Raw genomic sequence first — 24,183 nt, 5'->3', positions numbered from 1 at the left:
TTCTGTTCATCTAAAATACATAAATGAAAAACAATAGCATCAAATCACCCTTACTGGCTCCCAAAATGATAACCATACTTATCTTTTATTGGGTATCAGGCATCTTAGCTAAGATGGTATTATTCTTTGTGTCTTTGCATCTGTAACTAAATGCAGCCAATTGAAAAAGCTCAAGCTCTATTCTTATGTGATGGGCCTCAATTGAAATGATTCAGTAATCACTAATGAAGGGACTTTGCAGGTATTGTGCTAGGCACAGACATGCAGTAGTGAATAAGACCATCTCTGTCCTCAAGGATATTAGTTTAGTAATGGAGACTGAGAAGTAAATGAACAATCGCACTGTGGTGTGTTGAATCTGGCAAATTACTTGATCTTCTGAAGCTTTAATCTTCCTGACCTGTGACATGAGAATCTCATAAAGGTTGTTAGAATTAAATGAAATAACAAATGTAAAGTGCTTAGTTTAGAATTCAGCATATACAGCAAAACGTAGTGTAGAAGCATGAGAGTGGCACCTTACCCATTCTTGGTGGAGTGGGTTGGGAATGTCAGGAAAAGCTTCCCAGAGGAGGTGGTGTATGAGTGAGCTGAATTCTGAATGATAAGGAAGACGAAGAATGGTTGGAGGTAAGATAGTGGTTCTTGGTTGCTCAGTCTTCCATCTCTAACTGAGCATCAGACTGCATTGTTATGTCAATACATTGTATTTAATGTCTCAAAAGCATAAAAAGTACTGTTACACAGTTTTTTTTTAAACCTGTAGCATCTGATATTCCCAGGCAGTCTCCCATCCAAGTACTAACCAGGCCCAAACCTGCTTAGCTTCCAAGATCAGATGAGATTGGTGCATTCATTACACAGTTCTATTTTATATTATGTTATCATCGATTTTCTTTCAGAGAATTAAAGATGGTGGTGTTATTGACTCAGTTAAAACAATCTGTGTTGGGGATCATATTGAATCCATAAATGGAGAAAATATTGTTGGGTGGCGTCACTATGATGTTGCTAAGAAGTTAAAGGAATTAAAAAAGGAGGAACTCTTTACTATGAAGTTAATAGAACCTAAGAAGGCATTTGGTAAGTCAGGGGTTGGTGGGCGGGTGTGTGAAATGTTTGCTTTCCCTGGTTTATCTTTCTAAGGGAAATGAGTACTGTGATATGGTGCTATGTGCTTTTAGTGTCTTCTTATCTAACATATCAGTTAAAAACATAGAAAATGGTAGCACTACTTATAAGAAAGACAACTATTGAAGGAAGAAAAAAGAGAAAATTATTGCCTTGTAAAAGGACATTTTCCAAACATTTGAAATTACAAAGTCTAATGTCTAGTGACTGAATTTGATGTGGCTGTTCCTATCTCTGAGAACAGCACATTGTATTGTTTTCATTTTGCTGAGCAGTAAGATTTTTGACTGAGCTCTTTAAACCATAATAACTGTTGCTCACGCATCTCAGCAGCAAAAATTATAGTTATATACAGAATGGTATTTAAAATGGTTATCTAGTCCATTTTAAAGACCCCCTTCCCCAATACCTTTCCTCCATTGGCATTTTGAATTTGGCAGCATGGGATGGTATGAAATTATTTCCACTTTGGGGTGACATCTGTACTTGCTTGGTTTTAGCCATGGCAGCTGTACTCCAACTGTTGTTCAATCACCCAGGGCTATCTCATCTACAGAAAAATGTGCCAGCTTCTCTCTTACCACCCAGAACTATTTTAATAAGCCAAACCAAGGCCTAGCATTCATCAGCGTTAAAATATCTTTAGCAGAATCATCTCAGGCTTGCTGTTACTCATCATGACCCCACGCACCCTATGTTCTTTCCTTTGTTCACAGAACATAAATATTCCATTTAGTTTGTCTCTAATGCCATTTTCTCAGGGCAGTTATTGGAAATAATGGAAGAATGCAGTGGATCTGGGGAATTATGTTTTCTGTGTCTTAGCAAGTAAGTGACAGGTCCTAGGCATGTGGAATTAGAATTTTTTCTCTGCTTCTACATGCTTCTGCACCATTTAACAGAAATACAAGTGTAGGTTATATTACCTGTGGGAGGCAGTTTTCCAGAAGGTGTAAGAAAAAGATGCCTTATACCAGTACTTCCTGGAGGGAGCACTCTAGGAACTACCTCTGTAGATGCTGTGATTCTGCCTGGTGCCTTGCAGCATCTGAGCTCACTTCTCACAGAGGAAGGAAAGCAGCACTCAGGTTTCTAACCAGTAACTCCTTTCAAGATGGCTTCATTTGGTAACCTAACTCCCCAGATGGCATGGTGAAATAAATTGACAGGGTGTAGATGGTTTGAGATAAATATTCTTATTTGATTTAGACTCTTTGTAAATCAAAGCCATTCTATTAGCACAACTCAAGAAATCTATTTTTTTCTGTATTGATCTCCACTACATAATCTGTTTCCAGAGTAAATTTTTCTGTTTTTTTTTTTCCCATTGTCTGCATCTAGATCTTTTGGTCCTCATGTCTTTGTAGAAACTTATTGATATACCTTAACTTGGATGCTAGGTTGGTGATAGTCTTAAATGTTGCAAAGGTCATTGTATTTAGCTATTACTGTTCCATGATTAGATTTTCCCTTCAGTGTTGTAGACATGAGTAGAGTCAGTATACTTCACTGCCTTATGTACCTAACTACTATTGAACCGGCTTTCTGTTGCCTCATGAAATCAATGGACACATTTGCAAAGTACCCTGAGTAGGATTTTCCTAATAGAGGTATATTATTTGAGCATCCTGAATTCTGATAGGGCTGTTGGTTAGAACATCCAGAGATTGACTTTGGAGGAATAAGTTTTTATTTTCCAAGGTTTCTATGGAAGTTTAACTCAAGCTGCTGGTCTTTATGCATTTTCTGTGCTGTGGATTGATTCTTGACTCTGGGCCCTAGTGTGAGGGGTTTCTTTCTTAAAAGTAAGCCTGGCTGCTCTGCCTATCCTCCAGCCCTGAATTTTTCTGCTTATTGTTTTGCCTCTGGGATAAAGACAAAGCTACTTTGTTTTTCATCCTTTGGCTTCGTCCCAGTGCTTAGCTCTTTGCCAGAGAGGGGAGCATATATCAGGGGGTACTTGGGGAATCAGGCTTCCCCCAATTCTCTTGGTCCTAATCTTATCTTTTGCTATATTTCCTTCCTTTTTTTCCTGTATTTTCTGGCATTATTATTGACTCAGGGCCAAGAATTCAAATTTCATAGTCCTTCATGATTGTCTGATTCTCTGTCCTCTTGGATTTCTACCAGGAGAAGGGCCAGTCTTAGTGAGGCAGAGTTTTCTCTGCATTCAGATAGGCCACCTTGGCTGTAGCTAAGTCACTTATAGGATTTTAACAAAAGCTGTCAGAAATGGCTATATGCACCAATATTTTGACATTTTCCTACCAACTTCCCTAAAGACTTAGCCTGGAGAGGCATGTGGACTATATCCCAAAACACAAGAGGAAGGAGCATAGTTGGCTGCTTTGCAATGGCGTAACTAGGACTGCAAGCACCACTTCTTTGTAGTGGGTAGGGAAATCCTTACTGCCTGCCTTCATTTCCATATTTTAGGTCCACCACTAGCTACACTCCACTTCCAGGGGCCATTATATGTGTTAATATTCTTTGATGGAGAGCTACGTAATAAACACTGTCTAATTTCAGGAAAAGGCATTTATTGGAGACTACCATGTAGGTCCCAGAAACAGTCAATTGAGCCTTGTCAAGGTCAGGAACCAAGCCTGTTTCAGGGGTGTGTGTACCAGGAACCATTCATGGTACTGGCTGAATTGACTCTTGGCAATTATTTTCTATTTTCATATCACTTCACTCAGGATTCAAATTCCTGGGAGAGGTGGAGCAAGTAAGTAGGTCTTGTACCCATCTTGATAATGGGGAAGGCAGGCTATATGATACACCTACCAAAATCACACATAACATGAAGGGATAAATTTCCTTATAGGTAGGAAAAAAGTAGCAGATGCCCATTTTGCTATTTCTTCTAAGCTGTTATATCTTGTTCTGCAGCCACAGCAGTATTGATTTTCTCTTGATTTTGAATCTGACAGTAGCCATGTATGATATCTGTCAGTCTGGGAGTATTGGAATGGATTTGGAGGGAGAAGCGTATTGTCAATTGTTGTGGGTGTTTGACCTTAAGGATTTTATTTTTCTGCTATGAGTTGGGTGCCACATACATAGCTGTTTGGCAGTGGACTATCTAGAGATGATGACAGCATCCAACTTTCTTTCAGAGAAAGAGTAAAGTCACATTTTCCTTGGTGCTGGCCATCAGATTTGGAGGGGACCATAATTACCAATTTTTACTATACTTCTAGGAAGATTTTTAATTTATCTATCTCACAAGTTATTGAGACTCTTCTGTGTTTCAGGTACTCTGTGTGGCATAGAAAATACTAAGGAGGAAGACTAAGTTATGGCTTCTGCCTTTCGAGGAGCTCATGGTCTAGCAGGAGGCTGTTATGGGCTGAATTGTGTCCTTCAAAATTCACATGTTGAAGTCCTAATCTCAGAATGCAACTGGATTTGTAGATAGGGGCTTTAAAGATGTAACTAGGTTAAAATGACATCATTTGGGTGGGCCCTAATCCAGTGTGACTGGTGTACTTATTAGAAGAGGAAATTTAGACACAGACACAGGGAGGATGCCATTTGAACATGAAGATAACTATCTGTAAGTCAAGGAGAGAGGCCTCAAAAGAAACCAACCCTAGAGAAACCTTGATCCTGAACTTCTGGCCTCTAGAACTCTGAGAAAATAAATTTCTATTGTTTAAGCCACCTAGTCTATGGTACTTTGTTATGGCAGCACTAGGAAATTATAGAGGATAATAGGAAAAAAATTACAGTACCAGTTCTTTGACTATGGAAGTAGACCTTGGGCTTCCTAATAATCTAGAAGGTACAGGTATTTTAGCATTCCTCTGGCCTTGGGAAGATAGCAAGAGCATACTAATATGTTTCCATTCAGACATTTGTTGAGCAATTAGTATATGCTTGTCTTAGGGTATTAGTTGCCCTAGACAATAATAGTCACCATTTATTGAAAGCCTACTGTATACCATCACCATACCACCTGCTTGGTACATGCATGAATAACATCCAGATCTAGGAACTCTTGTCTAGTGAGAAGAGATGGATATGAAAAAATAAATAAATTTAATAAAGGCGATTAGAGGTGCTAAAATGTACTGGATGTGTAAAGGTGGGAGACATCAAGTGTACTTAAGAAGTTCAGGAAAAGCTTTCTTTTCTTTTCTCTTTCTTTGTATTTTTTTTTTTTTTTTTTTTTTTTGAGACGGAGTTTTGCTCTGTTGCCCAGGATGAAGTACAGTGGCACGATCTCAGCTCACTGCAACTTCCGCCTCCCAGGTTCAAGCGATTCTCCTGCCTCAGCCTCCCGAGTAGCTGGGACTACAGGCGCGTGCCACCATGCTCGGCTAATTTTTTGTATTTTTAGTAGAGACAGGGTTTCATTGTGTTAGCCAGGATGGTCTCAATCTCCTGACCTCGTGATCCGCCCACCTCGGCCTCCCAAAGTGCTAGGATTACAGGCGTGAGTCACTGCGCCCAGCCCAGAAAAGCTTTCTAAGGAAAGAGATTTGAGTTGAATCTGAAGGTATGAATGGTGCTTACTTAGTGGATGAATTGGGGAAGGTTGTCCTAGGAAGTGGGAACAGAATAAGCAAAGTTACAGAGGTACAGAATAGCATCATGTATTTGGGAACACCTTGTTTGCCAGTGTTTTTGGTTAGAGGTTATAGGTGGTGGCGTCACAGGAAATGAAGCTCAAGAGTCAGTAGAGAACAAATATATCAAGGGCCTTATATATGAAGACAAAGACTGGGCAATGAAGAGGCAGAGGGGTAACATGTTGAGTCTTTAATTTTACAAAGATATTTTGGAGACTGTTAGATAAAGGGATATAAGATAGAGTTTAGGAGATCATAAAGGTTCTATTAACAATAATAGCTATAATTTGTTCAGTGCGAGAGACATGAATTAAGGCAGTGCCTGTAGGCATGAAGAGAAGAGAAATGGTTTGGAGGAATAGATGGTGGTGTGCTGGAGCCATTTGTACACATCTCTTCCCAACTCCTCCTTCATTGACATCAGGTTAATTGTTTTAAATGAGCTATAATGGGATATTTATAAAAGAGAAATAGGTAAGTCCTGTAAGTCAGGGCTCTTTATTTTAATTTTTTTAGTGCAGAGAGCTGATTGTTAAATGTTTACCTGCACACCACTGAATAATAAGATTGAATTGGTAACCTGTTGGACATAGAAGTAAAGGAAGGAGAGACTGCAAATGATGACCTCAGATTTGTGGCTTCAGGGAGGGAGTATGCTGTCATTCTTTGAGATGAGGAAAGCTGGCAAAGAAATAGATATGGGCGAGGAGATAGGATAGGAAAGAAATTATAAATACAATTTTGGACTAAATGAATTTGAAATCTGTGGAACGATTCAGTTAGACTTGTACAAAAGGGCTGGGTGCGGTGGTTCACTCCTATAATCCCAGCCCTTTGGGAGGTTGAGGAGGGAGGGTCACTTGAGGTCGGGAGTTTGAGACCAGCCTGGCCAATGTGGTGAAACCCTGTCTCTACTAAAAATACAAGAATTAGCTGGAAATGGTGGCAAGCACCTCTAGTCTCAGTTGCTCGGGAGGCTGAGGCAGGAGAATCACTTGAATCTGGGAAGTGGGGGTTGCAGTGAGCTGAGATCACGCCACTGCACTCCAGCCTGGGCAACAGAGTGAGACCCTGTCAAAACACACACACACACACACACACACACACACACACACACACGAGGTAGATGAGCATTGATAATTGGGGCCTAGAGAATGAGATTTATGAGTAATTTTCTGTGATTGGTCGCAGAAGCTATGGAAATAGATTCAATCACTGAGAGTGATAAAAGGACCAAAAACAGAGCAGTGAGGGGAACATCAGCATTTAAGGGGCAGAAAGAGAAGGAGGAGCCAGCACTGAGGAATGGCCAGACATGGAGGACCTGGCCTTCTGGGTAGCCTTTATCCAAGTACTCAAGATCAAGTCACTTGTCCCACGAGCAGATGTTCCATTGCACTTTCCCAAGTTGGCTGTGGGGCTCTGAGGGAGGAATAAAGGCCATTAGAAAATGTACCCTCAGAATCTTCTGTGCTGGTCAGAATTTAAATTACTGTTTTTCAACCAGTAGGTTTCAACCAGTGTGTTTAGAACACAAAGTAGAATAGAGTTGAAAATATTGTGCTTTGTACATTGCAAATATTGTTTCAGTTACAAATAAATATGTGTATTTCAGTTTTATTATCTTTGTGTATATTTATGGGTCATGATATAAGGTATGTATTTTTTACTGTGGGTCACAGAAAAAAACATTTGAAAGCCACTGGCTTAAATGACTCCCTTGTTGAAAGTTTGTAGTTGAATGGGAAATCTTTCCCATACTTAACATGGTTCCCCCTGGTCAGCTGGTTACTGATTCAAATTTTCCTTCTTCTAGCCATGAGCTGATGGCAGCATTCCCAGTCCTTATCAAGTATCGGCTGGAATGTCTGTAGTGGTATTTTTTAGGGCATGGCTCACTTCCTTTCTCCTTTTGCCAATGAAAAGGAGCATGGCTTTACAATGAGCTCAACCTTGCAGAGTTTGCCCTGTAAACCTAGATTTTCCCAAGGCCATGAAAATCCCTCTTCCATTTAAATGACTCTAAGACCAGACAAGACCAACTCATTTGTTTTCCTATAAGGTCTTTTACATGCAGAAAAAGAACAAATCCATAAAGCTTTGATTTGGTTTTACTTAAATGAGTCTCGACTTCATTTATCCTGCAAATTTCCAATTTGTGATTCTTGCGTGCCCTTTATGGAAAGAGGTTTGAGGAAGGAGGCCTGAAATATTTCTGTAAGAGTTTTCAAAAGCATGAAGAAAATTGGAAGAAGAAACTTACCTCCTAAAGCATTTATGGTCTTTATTTTAGGGTTAGATTTTGTAACAGATCATTGGGTTATATCTTCTTTTAGAAGGTTCATTTCTGTGTGGTGTATCCATCAGAATAGGATGTTAAGTATGTGAAGTGCATCTTAGTCTTTTGAGTCATTCACAGCTGGAAAACTCGGACCTCATCTTCGTGATTCAGCTTAACTGATGTACTCACTTCAAAGGCTAAGCCTATTTGATATTAAGAGATAAACTGTGGCTTTTAAGTTTTATATGACTTTTTAGATAGACATTTCAAACATTTAAAAATTACTTTTTATTATTCATGCTGTATCTAGGGAAAAAATTTCAATCAATCAATACTTTTGGTACCTTTTCATATATACTGAATTCTACAAAATATATTTGGGAATATGAAAAAAGTTACAAAAGAGATGATAAATTTCAGTAGTTAAGTGTGTAGGCTCTGCCAGGGACTGGCTTGTGATATGTGACATTGGGTAAGTTATTTAACCTTTCTGTGCCTTGGTCTCCTCATACAAAATGTGAAGATGTGTCTACCACATTGAGCTGTTGTGAGGATTAAATGATTAAACATGAAAGAATCATAGAGCAGTCCCTGGTATATAGTAAGTCTTCAATAAGTTATCTGTTATTATTACTATTATTATAAAGGTGTATCCTTTTCTTTAAGGAATAATTTTAGAAACAAGATAAACCCACTGAAACAGGAAAAGCAATGTGGATGAATTGGTGATCAACAAGTATTTGTTGAGAACTCTGGCACTGTTTGGATTCTGGAAAGACAGATGGCAGTATCACATCTCATATCAACTAATGAAATATGTCAGCACATCATAATAGTAGCTGCCATTCGCTTTTCCTAGGACTTTCTAAGTAGGAAATCATTTAGTCCTTACAACCAACCTAAAAGGTGAAGCAGTTTGCCCAAGGTTACAGCTAGTGAGCGAGGGAGGCACACTTCTAAACCAAGCAGTCAGCCTCCAGAGCCAGCTCTCTAACAGCTGTTACAGTGAGTCAACATGCTTGCTGTCCTCAGGGAACTTACAGTTTACATAAAGAGGCAGATACATTAAGAATCAAGTAATTCTACTAACAATAATAGCTACCATTTGTTGAATGAAATATAGTATAGCAGCGAAGAGCATAGACTGTGAGCTCAGTTACTTAGGTTTGATTCCTATCTTTGCTGCTTTTAAACTGTGTGATTTGGGGTGTTATTTAACCCCTCTATAAGCCTGTTTACTTACCCATAAAGTATTTTGAGGATGAAATGAGTTAATGTATGTATGTGCTTAGAACAGTGTTATGTAATTGCAACCCATTGTGACTAGGACTACTGCTATTATGGCCTGACTTAATAATCCTCATGCCATTCTTATGAGGGTTTTTCAGCTAGATAAACTGAGGCTTGGGCAGTTAATTCATTAAGACTGCCCAGTGGCAGGCGTAAGTGTGGGCATAGCACTCCAGTCCTGTTTGCTCTCAAGGTTTGTGCTCTGAACGTTATGTGTTACTGCTTCTTCAGAACATATTGCAGACCATGATGCATGCTATAGTGCAGATTTAAACAGTGAAGTTTATCTGAGAGCTGATTTGTCCATGATTGGGAGGGGTTCTAAGGCTTAGAGAGTGATAGGGATTGAGAGGTAGTAAGATTGGAAAGAAACTCCCTCAACAAAGAAAGCTATGAGACAGGTGATTTATGGCAGGTCCCACCAGTAACAGGAATCAATGTCCTGTTCTCATGAAAGGCGACAGGACATCTGATAGAATGGCATAAGGATATTAGAGCTTTTAAGTGCTATGGCTTTGCAATCTCAGGTGAAAGGCCCTTGTACACACTGGGTGTGGGTGTGGGGGTGGCCTGTGAGTGCACACACTGACTTGGATGTAGAGCTTCATGGTCTGGTCTATGACGGACAGAGTGCAGCATCAGCCTTTTGAAGCCTGGGAGATGGGGAGAGGCCTTCAAAGCAAAACCAAGAGTAAATTTCTCACCAAACCTGTGCCATGCCGGTGGTGTGTAGAGGGGGGAGGGGGGGCCGGGGGTGGTGCTCAAAGTCAGATTCAATTAGGCATTTCTTACGTTCAGAATTGTGGAGTAAAATTTAAAAGCCACTACAGAAATCTGTAGCAAATCAGGCTGCAAAAGCCGCTTAGGACCCTATTAATAAGAGCTCTGAAAACTCTTATTTTTCAGAGCTCTTATTAATAGCTCTGGGTTCTGGTGGGGAACCCAGGCTTGTTTTACAGAGTAATAGGGAATCATTTAGATGATATTAGAACTGAAGAATGACATGATGAAGCAGATATTTGGGAATTAAGCCCAGGAGACAAATGTGGCTATATATGACTAGAGGACAAACCATGTAAGAGGCTGTTGGAACAGTTCAGGAGGAAATGATCAGGACTGGGATTAGGGGCAGCAGTGGGAATTCAAAGGAAATAAAAAGTGTGAGTAATATTGTAAGGGTAAAAATGGGGTAGGAGGTGGATTGATGACACTTAGCTAAAGGGGAGAAGGGAGAAGGTTCAGAAGCAAATGTCACTCCCAAGATTTCTATCCTAGGAGCCTGTGATAACAATGATGCTATAATTGGAAATGAGGCAGTTGGGATGTAGAAATGGTTTGGGGGACAGTCAGGGATAAAAGTTCAGTTTCAGGTGTATTGCATTTTATCTGACAGTGGTACTCTCATGTATTTTTTGGCAAAGTAAGTGTACACAGTGACAGATTTTGAGGGGCAGAGCATACTGTCGATCATCTTATTATGTAGTAGAGTTTTTCCTGGCCTCTTCGTATCTAGCTACACTTTGGCTTAGCATTTGTCACAAAGATACTATGGGAGAAGATGAATAAAAAAATCCAAGTTCCCTTTTGTGGAGTGTCACAGATGTGTTAGACAAGTGCTGAGTGTAATTGATAAATTGGTTTTCAAGGTAGAGACCCAGCTGGATACCTAAATATAGATCCTTTCTACTCTAGTTGTAAACTTGCATTAAAATTTTTTTTATTGAATGCTCAGTTTTTAATCTGAGAAAAATGAAATTATTATAATCTATAATACTAAAAACTTTGTAAGCTATATTTTTCAAGATATTTACCCTAAACAGTGATTGATGTCTTGTAACTGTAATTTTTTTTTTTTTTTTTTTGAGATGGAGTCTCGCTGTGTCACCAGGCTGGAGTGCAGTGGTGCGATCTCAGCTCACTGCAACCTCCGCCTCCTGGGTTCAAGCCATTCTCCTGCCTCAGCCTCCTGAGTAGCTGGGACTACAGACACGCACCACCACGTCCAGCGAATTTTTTGTATTTTTAGTAGAGACGGGGTTTCACCATGTTGGCCAAGATGGTCTCAATCTTTTGACCTCGTGATCCGCCCACCTCGGCCTCCCAAAGTTCTGGGATTACAGGCATGAGCCACCTTGCCCGACCAGAACCGTAATGTTTTTTAAGGACCATTTAGAGTTAATAACAACCATGAATAGGAGGTACATAATAGTTTTCAACTGTTTTTAAGCTTATTAATTAAAACAGCAATGTGAGATGAAGGGGTAAAAAATGATGCTTAAATGTAAGTGGCTTTTCTAATCTGAATAGTATGACTATAATGTTATTTATTGGAAAACAGCAATTATATAAATAATACATATTCTCCCCAAGAGTATTTTTACAACAGGAATTGTCATTTAATTATAGGAAAATGGATCTAATAAATTATGTTAAAAATCGTAGTCAGAGTATGTTTTCAGATAAGTTAGGCAGATAAGCAATTTGATTTATGTGTGGAAAAATGTTTGTGAGGCCAGGCGCAGCGGCTCATGCTTGTAATCCCAGCACTTTGGAGGCTGAGGCGGGGGATCACCTGAGGTCAGGAGTTTGAGACAGCCTGGCTATTATGGTGAAATCCCATCTCTACTAAAAATACAAAAAATTAGCCGGGCATAGTGGCAGTCTCCTGTAATTCCAGCTACTTGGGAGGCTGAGGCAGGAGAATCGCTTGAACCTGGGAGGCGGAGGTTGCAATGAGCTGAGATCGCGCCACTGCATTCCAGCCTGGGTGACAGAGTAAGACTCTGTCTCAAAAAAAAAAAAAAAAAAAAAAAAGAAAAGAAAAATGAAAAGGCAGATTACGGCAGGGTGTGGTGGCTCACGCCTGTAATCCCCGCACTTTGGGAGGCCGAGATGGGCAGATCACGAGGTCAGGAGATTGAGACCATCCTGGCGAACACTGTTAAACACCATCTCTACTAAAAATACAAAAAAAAGCCGGGCATGGTGGCGGGCGCCTGTAGTCCCAGCTACTTGGAAGGATGAGGCAGGAGAATGGCATGAACCCAGGGGGCGGGGCTTGCAGTGAGCAGAGATCGCACCACTGCACTCCAGCCTGGGCAACAGAGCAAGACTCCATCTCAAAAACAAAACAAAACAAAACAAAAAAGACAGATTACAACACAACGTGCTGTAATATCCCAGTTTTGCAAAAACTTTTTAAGTGTAGAAGAAAAATACCTTACAGTGGATTTTTAATTTTATTTATTTATTTATTTGAGACAGAGTTTCATTCTTGTTGCCCAGGGTGGAGTGCGATGGTGCTATCTCGGCTCTCTGCAACCTCTGTTGCCCAGGTTCAAGTGATTCTCCTGCTTCAGCCTCCCAAGTAACTGGGATTACAGGCATGTGCCACCATGACTAATTTTGTATTTTTAGTAGAGACAGGGTTTCTCCATGTTGGTCAGGCTGGTCTCGAACTCACAACCTCAGGTGATCCACCTGCCTCGGCCTCCCAAGGTGCTGGGATTACAGGCGTGAGCCACTGTGCCCGGCCTAGGTGGCGAGTTTATGGATGGCTTTTCTTTCTCTTTCCTTTTAATTTCTTCTCCCTCCCTCCTTCCCTTCCCTTCCTTCCTTACTCTCCCTCCCTCTCTTTCTCCCTCCCTCTTTCCCTCCCTTTCTTTCCCTACCTTTTTCCTTTTCTTTCCCTCCTTCCCTCTCTCCCTCGCTCTCCCCCTTGCTCCCTCCCTCCCTCCTTCCAGGGTCTCACTCTCTGAGGGTGGAGTGCAGTAGTGCAGTCACAGTTCACTGCAGGGCTCAAAAGATCCTCCCACTTCAGCCTCCCAAGTAGCTGAGACCACAGGTGCAGGCCACCAACCTAGCGAATTTTTCAGTGTTTTGTAGAGATGGGATCTCACTTTTTTGCCCAGGCTGGTCTTGAACTCCTGGGCTCAAGCAGTATGCCAGCCTTGGCCTCCCAAAGTGTTAGGATTACAGGCATGACCTACCATGCCCGGCTGACTTTTTTTCTTTAGGCTTGTATTTTCCACACTTTGAATATAAAACAAACACATTAACTTTCATAACCAGAAAACAATTATTTTAAAAAGGAAGGCTGGCCAAGTGTGGTGGCTCATGCCTGTAATTTCAGCACTTTGGGAGGCTGGGGCAAGCAGATAACTTGAGGTCAGGAGTTCGAGACCAGCCTGGCTAACAGGATGAAACCCCATCTCTTCTAAAAATATAAAAATTAGCCGAGCATGGTGGCACGCACCTGTAATTCCAGCTACTGGGGAGGCTGAGGCATGAGAATCACTTGAACCTGGGAGGTGGAGGTTGCAGTGAGCTGAGATGGTGCCAATGCACTTCAGCCTGGGCAACAGAGTGAAACTCTGTCTCAAAAAAAAAAAAAAAAAAGAGCTAGCATTCTAGGAAGTAGAAGAAACTTATTCTACGTATTGTAGCTTTACAGTTTTCAACTATATGATGCTCCTCATTAAACAATTTTATTATAAATAGTTCCATGTGAGACATGTGGTAGAATATGTTATCAACTCTTTACATTTGCAGGATCTGTTTTGGTAACTATTTTTCTTAACTTTGTAAAGTCTAGGGGGAAGGTCCAGGCTGTGTAATAAACCAGTAATAAAGGTGAACAATAATTTTTATTTCTTGAATTCCCATGATAAAATCATATTATAGGGTAAAATAAGTGAAAGGATAAAACGAAATATTTTAGCTATCATTCTTTGTTAAAAGAACGACCTTTTACCTTTCCAAATTAGAGTCTAGAGGTTTGTAATCTTTTTTTGTAACACAGTCTCCTCTGGATTAAAGGTATGAACTTTTCCCCCAGAGATGCACATTAACTTGTGCCTGCAATTTCAGGGAGTTATGAAAACAGCGTTGGGGCTTTCTTAAATGACACCTTAACTAAAGAGCAAGAAGATTTCTGGCACAGTTATTGCACTTCTGATATGCATCACACCCTGTTCTGTCTTATCAACGGAATGGTTGAGCCACCTTTGTGTGCTTGTGGGGTTCATTCATATGTGGGCAGCTCTTTTGATCCAATAGACAACAACTGACACCTTCATGCAGGTGGCATCAGTATATGCCTCCTTTTCCTTGCCTTTGGTCTGTCTCAGCACCCTACTAATTGTATTTTTTTAAAGCCTATTCTAAAGAAGCTTCAGAAATATTGGAGAGAGGAAGGATGCAGGGAGAAAGGGAGTGTCGTTAAAATCTTAAATTCTGAGACACAAGCTAGGTTTTATGTCAGCTATCCTGAGGAGTGTGTACATAGGTTGTGGGTGAATGTGGGGTAGGGAGCATGTGTTTATGGACAATGCTGTTGGTATGTATCTAAGCATTGGAAGGTCTTTTCAGATGGGTTGCCTCATTACTTGGACAGAATTCTGTATCTGTGAGGTTTCTTTCATTTGGAGACCATGGTAAACCCTACTAAACTGGCTTAAGCAGAAACGGGAATCATACAAACCAGCAGTCCATGAGTGATGCTGGCATTAGCAAAGCTCTGTGTGGGGCCCATACAATGTGACTAGGACCCAGTTCCTTGCCTTTTCTCTCTGTTCTGATGTCCTGTCTGATGTACCTGCTTCATCATTTAGGTATCATCATATTAAGGTTAGCTCCACACTGTGTCCCAAGATGGTGGTCAGCAACTGCTGGGACCATCTGCTTTCTTATTCATGCAGAGCAGAAAAGGAGAGAGACTTTGGCTCAGAATTTCTAGCAAAAGTCCTGAGATTTATTCTGACCTTGCGGCCTTTAGTCACATGCTTGCCTCTGAAACAATCACTGTGATGAAGGGTATCAGTTTGGCTTGGCCCATTCTCGTGTCCCATATCTGAAGCTAGGAGCAGTCAGCTTCCCCTGATCCACAGTGATCCTTAAATGACCAATGGGTACTAAAACAACCAATGAAAGTTATTTACCAATGGCAACTCATAACTTTTAATAGAATGCAAAATGAGGTAGTGTTTCTAGGGTGGACCTGCCTGGCCTTTTGTTCCAGCTCTGCCCACTTACCTGGTTGTCTGTGATCCTGGTGAAATCATTTCACTTTTCCAAGCCTTGGTTTCCTGAATCATGAAATTAGGATAATAATCATACCTATCTCATAATAGTTTTATGAGTATTAAAAGCATGTAGATAATTTTATATGCTGTTACCTGGGATATAGTCAATGCTTGGTTAATAAAGAGGCATTACCTTTGACTTACCCCAAATAATTTACCTTGACTATCCCTAGATGAATATAGTGTGTTTTTTTTTCTTTTGAAATAAAATTGGTCTTGAAGAATAATGCTAGTTTAGAACCAACTCAAATGTCCAACAATGATAGACTGGATTAAGAAAATGTGGCACATATACACCATGGAATACTATGCAGCCATAAAAAATGATGAGTTCATGTCCTTTGTAGGGACGTGGATGAAGCTAGAAACCATCATTCTCAGCAAACTATTGCAAGGACAAAACACCAAACACTGCATGTTCTCACTCGTAGGTGGGAATTGAACAATGAGAACCCATGGACACAGGAAGGGGAACTTCACACACGGGGGCCTGTTGTGGGGTGGGGGAAGGGGGAGGGATAGCATTAGGAGATATACCTAATGTAAATGACGAGTTAATGGGTGCAGCACACCAACATGGCACATGTATACATATGTAACTAACCTGCACGTTGTGCACATGTACCCTAAAACTTAAAGTATTAAAAAAAAAAAAAAAAGAAACAGCCTATAATGCTTGATAGGTAGCCATCTGTAGAGGGAACCTCTACACCTTGAGAGATACCTGAAAATGGGGGCAGAAAGCCGCAAAGCCCAGGTAGAGCTGTTGACTCTAATTATTATTGCTTTGTAGAAATGTGTCATTCTCCAAGAGAAACCTAAAATTTGAATTTTTATGAGAAATCACCCAATATTTAAAAGGTTGCAACTAATTAAAAAATCTGAAAACACTGCACATCCAACAAATATGTCTGTATACTATATGTAACTGTGATCTCCCTGTTTGTAGTCTTGTCCTGAGAGAATTGTCCTTAATGCCAAAGTCCTTTGCTCTGGTGACATGCACACTAAACCTCTCAGGTAACCCTGTGAGTAGAAAACTTCAAAGGAATCATTTCTGGAAGGGATAGAGAACGAATGAACTGAGAGTAGCCTAGGTGGGAGGGACTTGGAAATGTAACCTCTCCATTCATCGCTTTTGGAATCTTTGAACTTGCTGAACTATATAGCCTGGAACACTTTCCTCTCTCTACTCCTCCCCTTTACCCATCTAGCCTTGCTGTCTTTACCTGTGATGGTTGAGTCTCTGCTTATGAATCACTTTCTCCAGGAAGTCTCAGGCATGTGAGAATGAAGCATGGGAGCCCACTTGGGCCTTTGATAACATCTCTCCCTATGGATTAATAAACTGATTTGGTGAGATCTGTTCTTTGTGAATTTGGTTAGTGTGAATCAATCCCTAAGATTCAGATCAGCTCTGGGAACACTGAAAAAAATAAGCATTCCTGGGTCTGCAATACTGAGGATTGTTGGTGCGCACATCCTGCCGAGTGCTGCTGAGTTGCCACCTGGCCCACCCTTTGATATTTCTCTTGGTGCTCTGTAACTTCAGAGATGGAAAGTACAGAAACTGTTGGTTGAATTTGATGAGATAGCTGAGTTCACCCTGCATAGGTGGTTAGGGAAGGGAGCTGCATGTTTACTTTTCTGGGATGGAGTGGTGATATGGATGGTCACTTGCCCACATGGTGTGATAAAACTCTAATAGGGGATTTGGGGCGGCGGGAGGTACTGGACAGAGACCACAGAGTCCAAGGATTTTACTCTTTTCTCTGGGCCCCTCAGTGGGCTCTTCTTCCCCTTCCTCACTAGAAGAAGCCCATTACTAAGTGCCCTGTGAGGGGCTGGGCTTACACTCATCCACTTTAGAGGACCTCAGATGGAGCAATGGGAGGGGCCATCTGTTGTTTCCACCCTCCTCTAAATTTTAGGGAGAAATCATACTGTTTTAAAGAAGAAATAAAATAGAATAAAGAAGAGACCTTTGCCCCTGGCCTTTCAAGTGACAGCTTTCTGAACATTTTACGAGGAGCCTTTGCATGTTTCATTTTTTAGAGAGAAAACCTATATAAGTTGTTTTGTTAGGAGACAGTGGAAGGGCACATTTCCCTCTCTCCAGGTTGAAACACACCAGCAGAAGCAAATTATAAACTCTAGCAGCAGCGTTCTATTAACGTGAGCCAGGCCACTGGGCAAAGCATCTTTCATACAGTGGTCATTTGAGTGCTTAAAACTATGCTGTAAATAGGTGTAAATATTTTGTAAATAAGAACTTATTCCTCAAGTTCACACAACTTGCAAGGTGAGGAACTGGGGTTTTAACTAAGGTGCTCTGATTCCAAAGTCCATGTTCTTAACCACAACACTGTGGATAACAGTACAGATTGAACCAAAATACTAATTTTCTTATAAGTAATCCCAGTAGATATCAGTGATCAGAATGCAATTGAGAGCATTACTTACGAGCATCGTGATACCACATTTGAAAACAGAGTGATGGTAGAGATAATCAGACCTCAGTACTAAAGTCCTTGTAAGATGTTTTAAGAGAGCCAGATAATATGCTTTTGAGAAGTCAGGAAAATTTTATCAGGGTCTCACTTTCAGCAGAGATCTAATCAGAAATATTAGAACAACTTTCATTTCACAGTTTGGAACTGACAGTAATTGGTTTGTTTCCTTTTTGTCACCAAAATGCCACTCATTATTTTTTTCTCCTACTTCATTTTCACACAGGCCCTCAGCCCACTACAGTGTTCCCCCTTTACAACTATTTCCAGATGTTCTCAAGGGTTTCACATGTGCTCCAAGGAAGTGTGATCCTGTTAGGCAACCTTGTTGACCTTCTCTGTGTCCGTAGCATCCCATTCTTCCCTCTGGGCATCTTTGGGCTATTTCTTGTTCACTGAGCAACTTGGATACAGCAGTGTCCATCTGTGCCCACTTCATGTTGAAATCATGGTCTCTGCCCAGGCCCCATAGGCGCTGCTCCATACTCCAGGCCAACCAGGGCTCTCATGGGACCAGAACAAGGCCTCGTTCTGTGCGGAAGTGGGGAGAATATACAGCCTCCCCACTGCTTGGTCCTTCCGACAGTTGAGGATCTAAGCCGTGTTGCATGTGCTACTCCTGAAAACAGTGCTTTTGTCTTCTGTCAGCACTTCTTTCCCTAGGGCCGAGGCACAGGCTGTTGGGAGGAAGACAGATCCTTTCTGCCTTTTCCATTTCCCTATCTCTCTACCTGAGCTTCATCAAATAGCAAAAACTAGGCGTTTGCTTGTTTATTGAAAATGTCAGTTAAAATAGGCTCTTGTAAAGAATGATACATGTGTATATAAACATTTTATTTTAATTTAAAACATAGATGTGAATAGTGAACAGCATTCGTTATTAGGGTGATGGGTACACGAAAAGCCCAGACTTCACCACTAGCAGCATATGCATGTAAGAAACCTGCACTCGTGCTCCCGACATAAAAACTAAAAATCAATGTTTAGGTTCATAGCAAAACTGAACAGAAAGTACAGAAAGTTCCCATTTCTATGTTTTAAAACATAGAAGTATACATTCTCTTATCACTCTTAATGTAAAAGGCCTTTTCTTTGAGTAGAGGACACAAATTGGAATTCTAAGATGTCTGTCTTATGTAATCACAACCTTAATGCATATGTGTGGGTTCTATTTCATTTAAAAAGAACAGATATGTGAAATGATGGCTGTTTAAAAATATTTTTTCTTTTCAATCATGGTTCACTGCAGTCTCAAACTCCCAGGCTTAGATGATCTTCACACCATAGTCTCCTGAGTAGCTTGGACTACAGGCATGTCCCATCATGCCTGGCTGATGAAATATTTTGTTTTTCTTTTCTTTTTTTGAGATAAGGTCTTGTTCTGTCACCCAGGCTGAAGTACAGTGGCGTGATCACAGCTTACTTCAGCCTTGATGTCCTGGGCTCAAGCAATTCTCCTGCTTCAGCCTCCTGAGTAGCTGGGACTGCAGGTGCATGCTACCCTGTCTGGCTAATTTTTGTATTTTTTTGTAGAGATGGGGTTTCACCATATTGCCTAGGCTGGTCTCGAATTCCTGGGCTCAAGTGATCCGCCACCCTTGGCCTCTCAAAACGCTGGGATTAGAGGCGTGAGCCACGGCACCCAGCCTAAAATTTCTAATAGAGACAAGGTCTTGCTCTGTTGCCCAGGCTGGTCCTGAACTTCTGAGGTCAAGTGATCCTCCCGCCTTGGTCTGCTAATGTGTTGAGATTACAGGCGTGAGCCACTGAACCCAGCCAAAAATATTTTTTCTAATCTCCTAGAGTCATCTTGCCCACACCTATTTTTTTTTTTTTTTTTTTTTGCAACTCACTCTTATGGAGTCTATCCAAGGCAGTCAACCATCAACCTAGTTTTCATAGCATTAATAACTCCTTGTTTTACACTCATTTCATCAGCTCATGTACTTTTAAATCAAAGCACGTAATTAGAGTAACAGATACAATTGCCACAAAAAGGTCTGGGAACAAACCTGATTGCTTCTAGGCTATGTGCAACTCCACTGTGGGAGCGGTTAGGCACCCACAAGCCGTGCATTCCTGTGCCCTAAGTGACGTATGGCAGGCGGACGGCCAGTACCCTCAACTGGGAGCCCTGGTGCATCTAGCGAGTCAGCTAGCTAGCTGCAGGTGCAGGCTGGTTACCAGTGCCTACTGTATCCACTGCATCCCTGTCATAGCTCAGCCCCAAGAGAAGCCTTGTGCAGATCCATTCATGTGAAGTGACTGATTTAGGGCTTGGCCTGGTTGGCCAGACGTGCTTAGACAGGCCAGCACCCCAAAAGTAGGCCAGGCTATAAATATTTGTGGTCTCCAAAACATTTCAAAAACACAAAACCTGCTTTTTCCCCTGTGGATGAACAGGACCATCCTGCTTGTTTTTGTGTATAAACAGATTGATTTATGTACCTGGATCACAGGCTGATAGACAAACACGGCTTCTGTTTCCTTAGAGGTGAAAACCGCCTTTCTGGAGGCTGGTCCAAGCCAGAATTTAAAATTTAACTTTTGCTTTGGTGCCACCAAGTGGTTAGCTTTGAGATGGCTCGGCAAATACATAATGATAAAAAAAAAAAAAAATCTGGGATGTATAGGAGGAGCTCAGAGGATTTTTAGGGCAGTAACACCATTTTGTATAATACTACAATGGTGGATATATATTATAATATACATTTATTCAAATTCATAGAATGTGTAACACGAAGAGTGAACTCTAAACTGTGGACATTGGGTGATTATGATGTGTCAATGTAGGTTCATCAGTTGTAGCAAAAGTCTTACTCTGGTGTTGGAGGTTGATAATGGGAGAGGCTGTGCCTGTGTGGTGGGGATAGGGAGCATATGGAAACCTTCTGTACTTTCTGCTCAGTTTTGCTCTGAACCTAAAACTGCTCTATCAAAAAAGATTTATTAATGAAAAGTCTTCTATGCTACATACATTTTCCCTTCTGGCTACCAGTGTTGCAGGTAAGAGCAAGATAAGATAGAAACGTCATGTAGAGAGGCCAGCTGACTTCTTGGGCAGGGATGATACAACCTTTATGAAGCCCCACACTCCAGAGGCTGGGTCCTTAGCTTTGTAAGTCCCAGAAACCTTTTTATTTTTATTTTTTTTTCAATGTATGTAGAGTTGTTCAGTTTTTCAGGGCTATATCATGCTCACCAAACTTACAAGAGACACTTTTTGAAAAGTCAGATTGGCAATATATTATTTTACAATTAGAAATGTGTAATCAGTGGTAAACCAAAGCACATGTGGTAGATGAGAAGTTCATTTTTCACCCTGCAGGAAATTTATATGGGCAGACAAACTATACCAAGTAGGTTGCTTGGTGAAATTGCAGTAGGGTCGGGGAAGGAGGTTGCATGTCTTAAGGTTACTACCATTAAGACGAAGCTATCTTCACCACTTTAGGGATATACATGACTCTGGGCTGGGGATACTTACATTGCTAGGCAGTACGGAATCCTGGACAATGCTGATGATAGGTCAACTTAATCTTTTTCTTTGGATACTCTTTTTGAAACTCTATGCTGAGTGCATGATAATTCTTTCTTCCCTCACACAGGACATACTGTAACTGGCAAGGCCAATACTGTAGGCTTGCTGATACAGCTCTGGTCTCCTGTGAATGTTGGGTCACCTGGATTAGCATTTGGATGTTTCCCAAATCATCAGCCACCATTTATAGGTTTTTGGTTAGGCGGGGCTAGTGTACTAATTACATGCTAATTTTTAATAATTGTATTCTCAGAGGAAGACTTATGTTTTATGTTTTGGTGATTCTGTTCCTGAATATAGGTCAAAATTAATATGCAAAATTAATATGCAAACTCCTTAATCACTTTGGCATAGATTCCTAATAGCAAAACAGTACTTGGCTGAAGATGGGAATTATCCTGGTTTATTAGTCTGTTCTCACACTGCTATAAAGACATACCTGAGACTGGGTAATTTATAAAGAAAAGAGGTTTAATTGATTCATAGTTCCACATGGCTGGGGAGGCCTCAGGAAACTTAAAATCATGGCGGAAGGGAAAGCAGGCATGTCTCATATGGCAACAGACGAAAGAGAGCATGCAAGAGCAGGGAAAACTGCTTTACAAAACCATCAGATTTCATGAGAATTGATTCACTATCATGAGAACAGCATGGGAGAAACCACCCCTCTGATCCAATCACCTCCCACCTGGCCTCTCCCTCCACATGTGGGGATTATGGGGATAACCATTCAAGATGAGATTTGGGTGGGAACACAGAGCCAAACCATATCACCTAGGTTCTTTTTAAAAATTATTATTATACTTTAAGTTCTAGGGTACATGTGCACAACGTGCAGGTTTGTTACATATGTATACATGTGCCATGTTGGTGTGCTGCACCCATTAACTCGTCATTTACATTAGGTATATCTCCTAATGCTATCCCTCCCGCCTCCCCCCACCCCACAACAGGCCCCGGTATGTGATGTTCCCCTTCCTGTGTCCAAGTGTTCTCATTGTTCAATTCCCACCTATGAATGAGAACATGCAGTGTTTGGTTTTCTGTCCTTACGCTAGTTTGCTGAGAATGATGGTTTCCAGCTTCATCCATGTCCCTACAAAGGACATGAACTCATCATTTTTTATGGCTGCATAGTATTCCATGGTGTATATGTGCCACATTTTCTTAATCCAGTCTATCATTGATGGACATTTGGGTTGGTTCCAAGTCTTTGCTATTGTGAATAGTGCTGCAGTAAACATATGTGTACATGTGTCTTTATAGCAGCATGATTTATAATCCTTTGGGTATATACCCACTAATGGGATGGCTGGGTCAAATGGTATTTCTAGTTCTAGATCCTTGAGGAATCGCCACACTGTCTTCCACAATGATTGAACTAGTTTACAGTCCCACCAACAGTGTAAAAGTGTTCCTATTTCTCCACATCCTCTCCAGCACCTGTTGTTTCCTGACTTTTTAATGATTGCCATTCTAACTGGTGTGAGATGGTATCTCATGGTGAGAAAGTTTTTGCAATCTGCTCATCTGACAAAGGGCTAATATGCAGAATCTACAAATAAACAAATTTACAAGAAAAAAACAACCTCATGAAAAAGTGGGCAAAGGATATGAACAGACACTTCTCAAAAGAAGACATATTGCCTAGGTTCTAAGTAAGAATGCAGGCCACTTCATGTCTGTGTCATGAGAGCTTTGCACAGACCTCACTGCCTACTGGTACTCACCAGCCTGTCCTGTGATGCCTCTCTGGAGTGCTCAGTTGTCTCCGGTTCTTTAGTGCAGGGGTCCCCAACCTTTTTGGCACCAGGTACTGGTTTCATGGAAGACAATTTTTTTCCACAGATGGGGCAGGCAGGAGAGAATGGTTTTGGGATAAAACTGTTCCACCTCAGATCGTCAGGCATTAGTTAGATTCATAAGGAATGTACAACCTAGATCCCTCACATGCACAATTCACAGTAGGGTTCATTTTCTGTGAGAATCTCATGCCACTGCTGAACTGAAGGGAGGCAGAGCTCAGGCTGTAAGGTAATGCTGTGTGGCCCAGTTTCTAACAGGCCATGGGCTGGTACCAGTCTGCGGCCCTGGAGATTGGAGACCCCTACTTCAGTGCAGCATCCCCTCCCCACCTGCCTCTTCCCCTGAACTGCTGCCATGTGGAGTCCTCAGTCAAGGAAGCGCACGGTATTTGCAGAGGTTATAAATTAGTATCCTGTGGTTGGAATCTGACCCATAGATCTCTTTTGTTTTTGCCAATATGTTGTTTTTAAAAGTTTGATTTAATTGTCCAAACTTAAAAAATTTAAAAATCCGGAGATGTACACAAAACTCTGAGTATCCTCTTTCTTTCCTTCTTTCCCTCTCTCTCTTTTCTTTTCTTTTCTTTCTTTCACAGGGTCTCACTGTGTTGCAATCATGGCTCACTGCAGCCTTGACCACCTGAGCTCAAGCTATCCTCCCACCTCAACCTCCTGAGTAGCTGAGACTACAGGTGCGTGCCACCATGCCTGGTTAATTTTTGTATTTTTAGCAGAGACGGAATTTCACCCTGTTGCCCAGGCTGGTCTTGAACTCTTGGGCTCAAGCGATCTGCCTGCTTTGGTCTCTCAAAGTGCTGAGATTCAGGCATGAGATTACTGTAATCGCTCTGGCCTGAGTCTCCAGTTTCATTGCAGAAAAAAAAAAAAAAAAAAAAAAGCGGATGATCTGGCTATGCAGGGCTTATATTCCCACAGCACAATAAGTTATTGGAGTGGGGCCTACG

At 41.2% G+C, this 24,183-nt stretch overlaps 1 protein-coding gene across 3 annotated transcripts in view; it reads left to right on the top strand.

The window, feature by feature from the left end:
- The window catches only part of GIPC2 (GIPC PDZ domain containing family member 2), a 93,038-nt gene that overhangs the window by 48,816 nt on the left and 20,039 nt on the right, over positions 1–24,183 (top strand). For all 3 annotated transcript variants that reach the window (XM_063817034.1, XM_016921252.4, XM_016921259.4), the window contains one exon: positions 903–1,083. In XM_063817034.1, the coding sequence (XP_063673104.1) occupies positions 903–1,083 (181 nt within the window). The remainder of the gene's footprint in view (positions 1–902; positions 1,084–24,183) is intronic.

The sequence above is a fragment of the Pan troglodytes genome, chromosome 1 (assembly GCF_028858775.2).
Source record: "Pan troglodytes isolate AG18354 chromosome 1, NHGRI_mPanTro3-v2.0_pri, whole genome shotgun sequence".
Classification (NCBI taxonomy): domain Eukaryota; kingdom Metazoa; phylum Chordata; class Mammalia; order Primates; family Hominidae; genus Pan; species Pan troglodytes.
The sequence above is the reverse complement of the archived record's forward strand: the minus strand, read 5'-3'. Positions and strand labels throughout refer to the sequence as shown.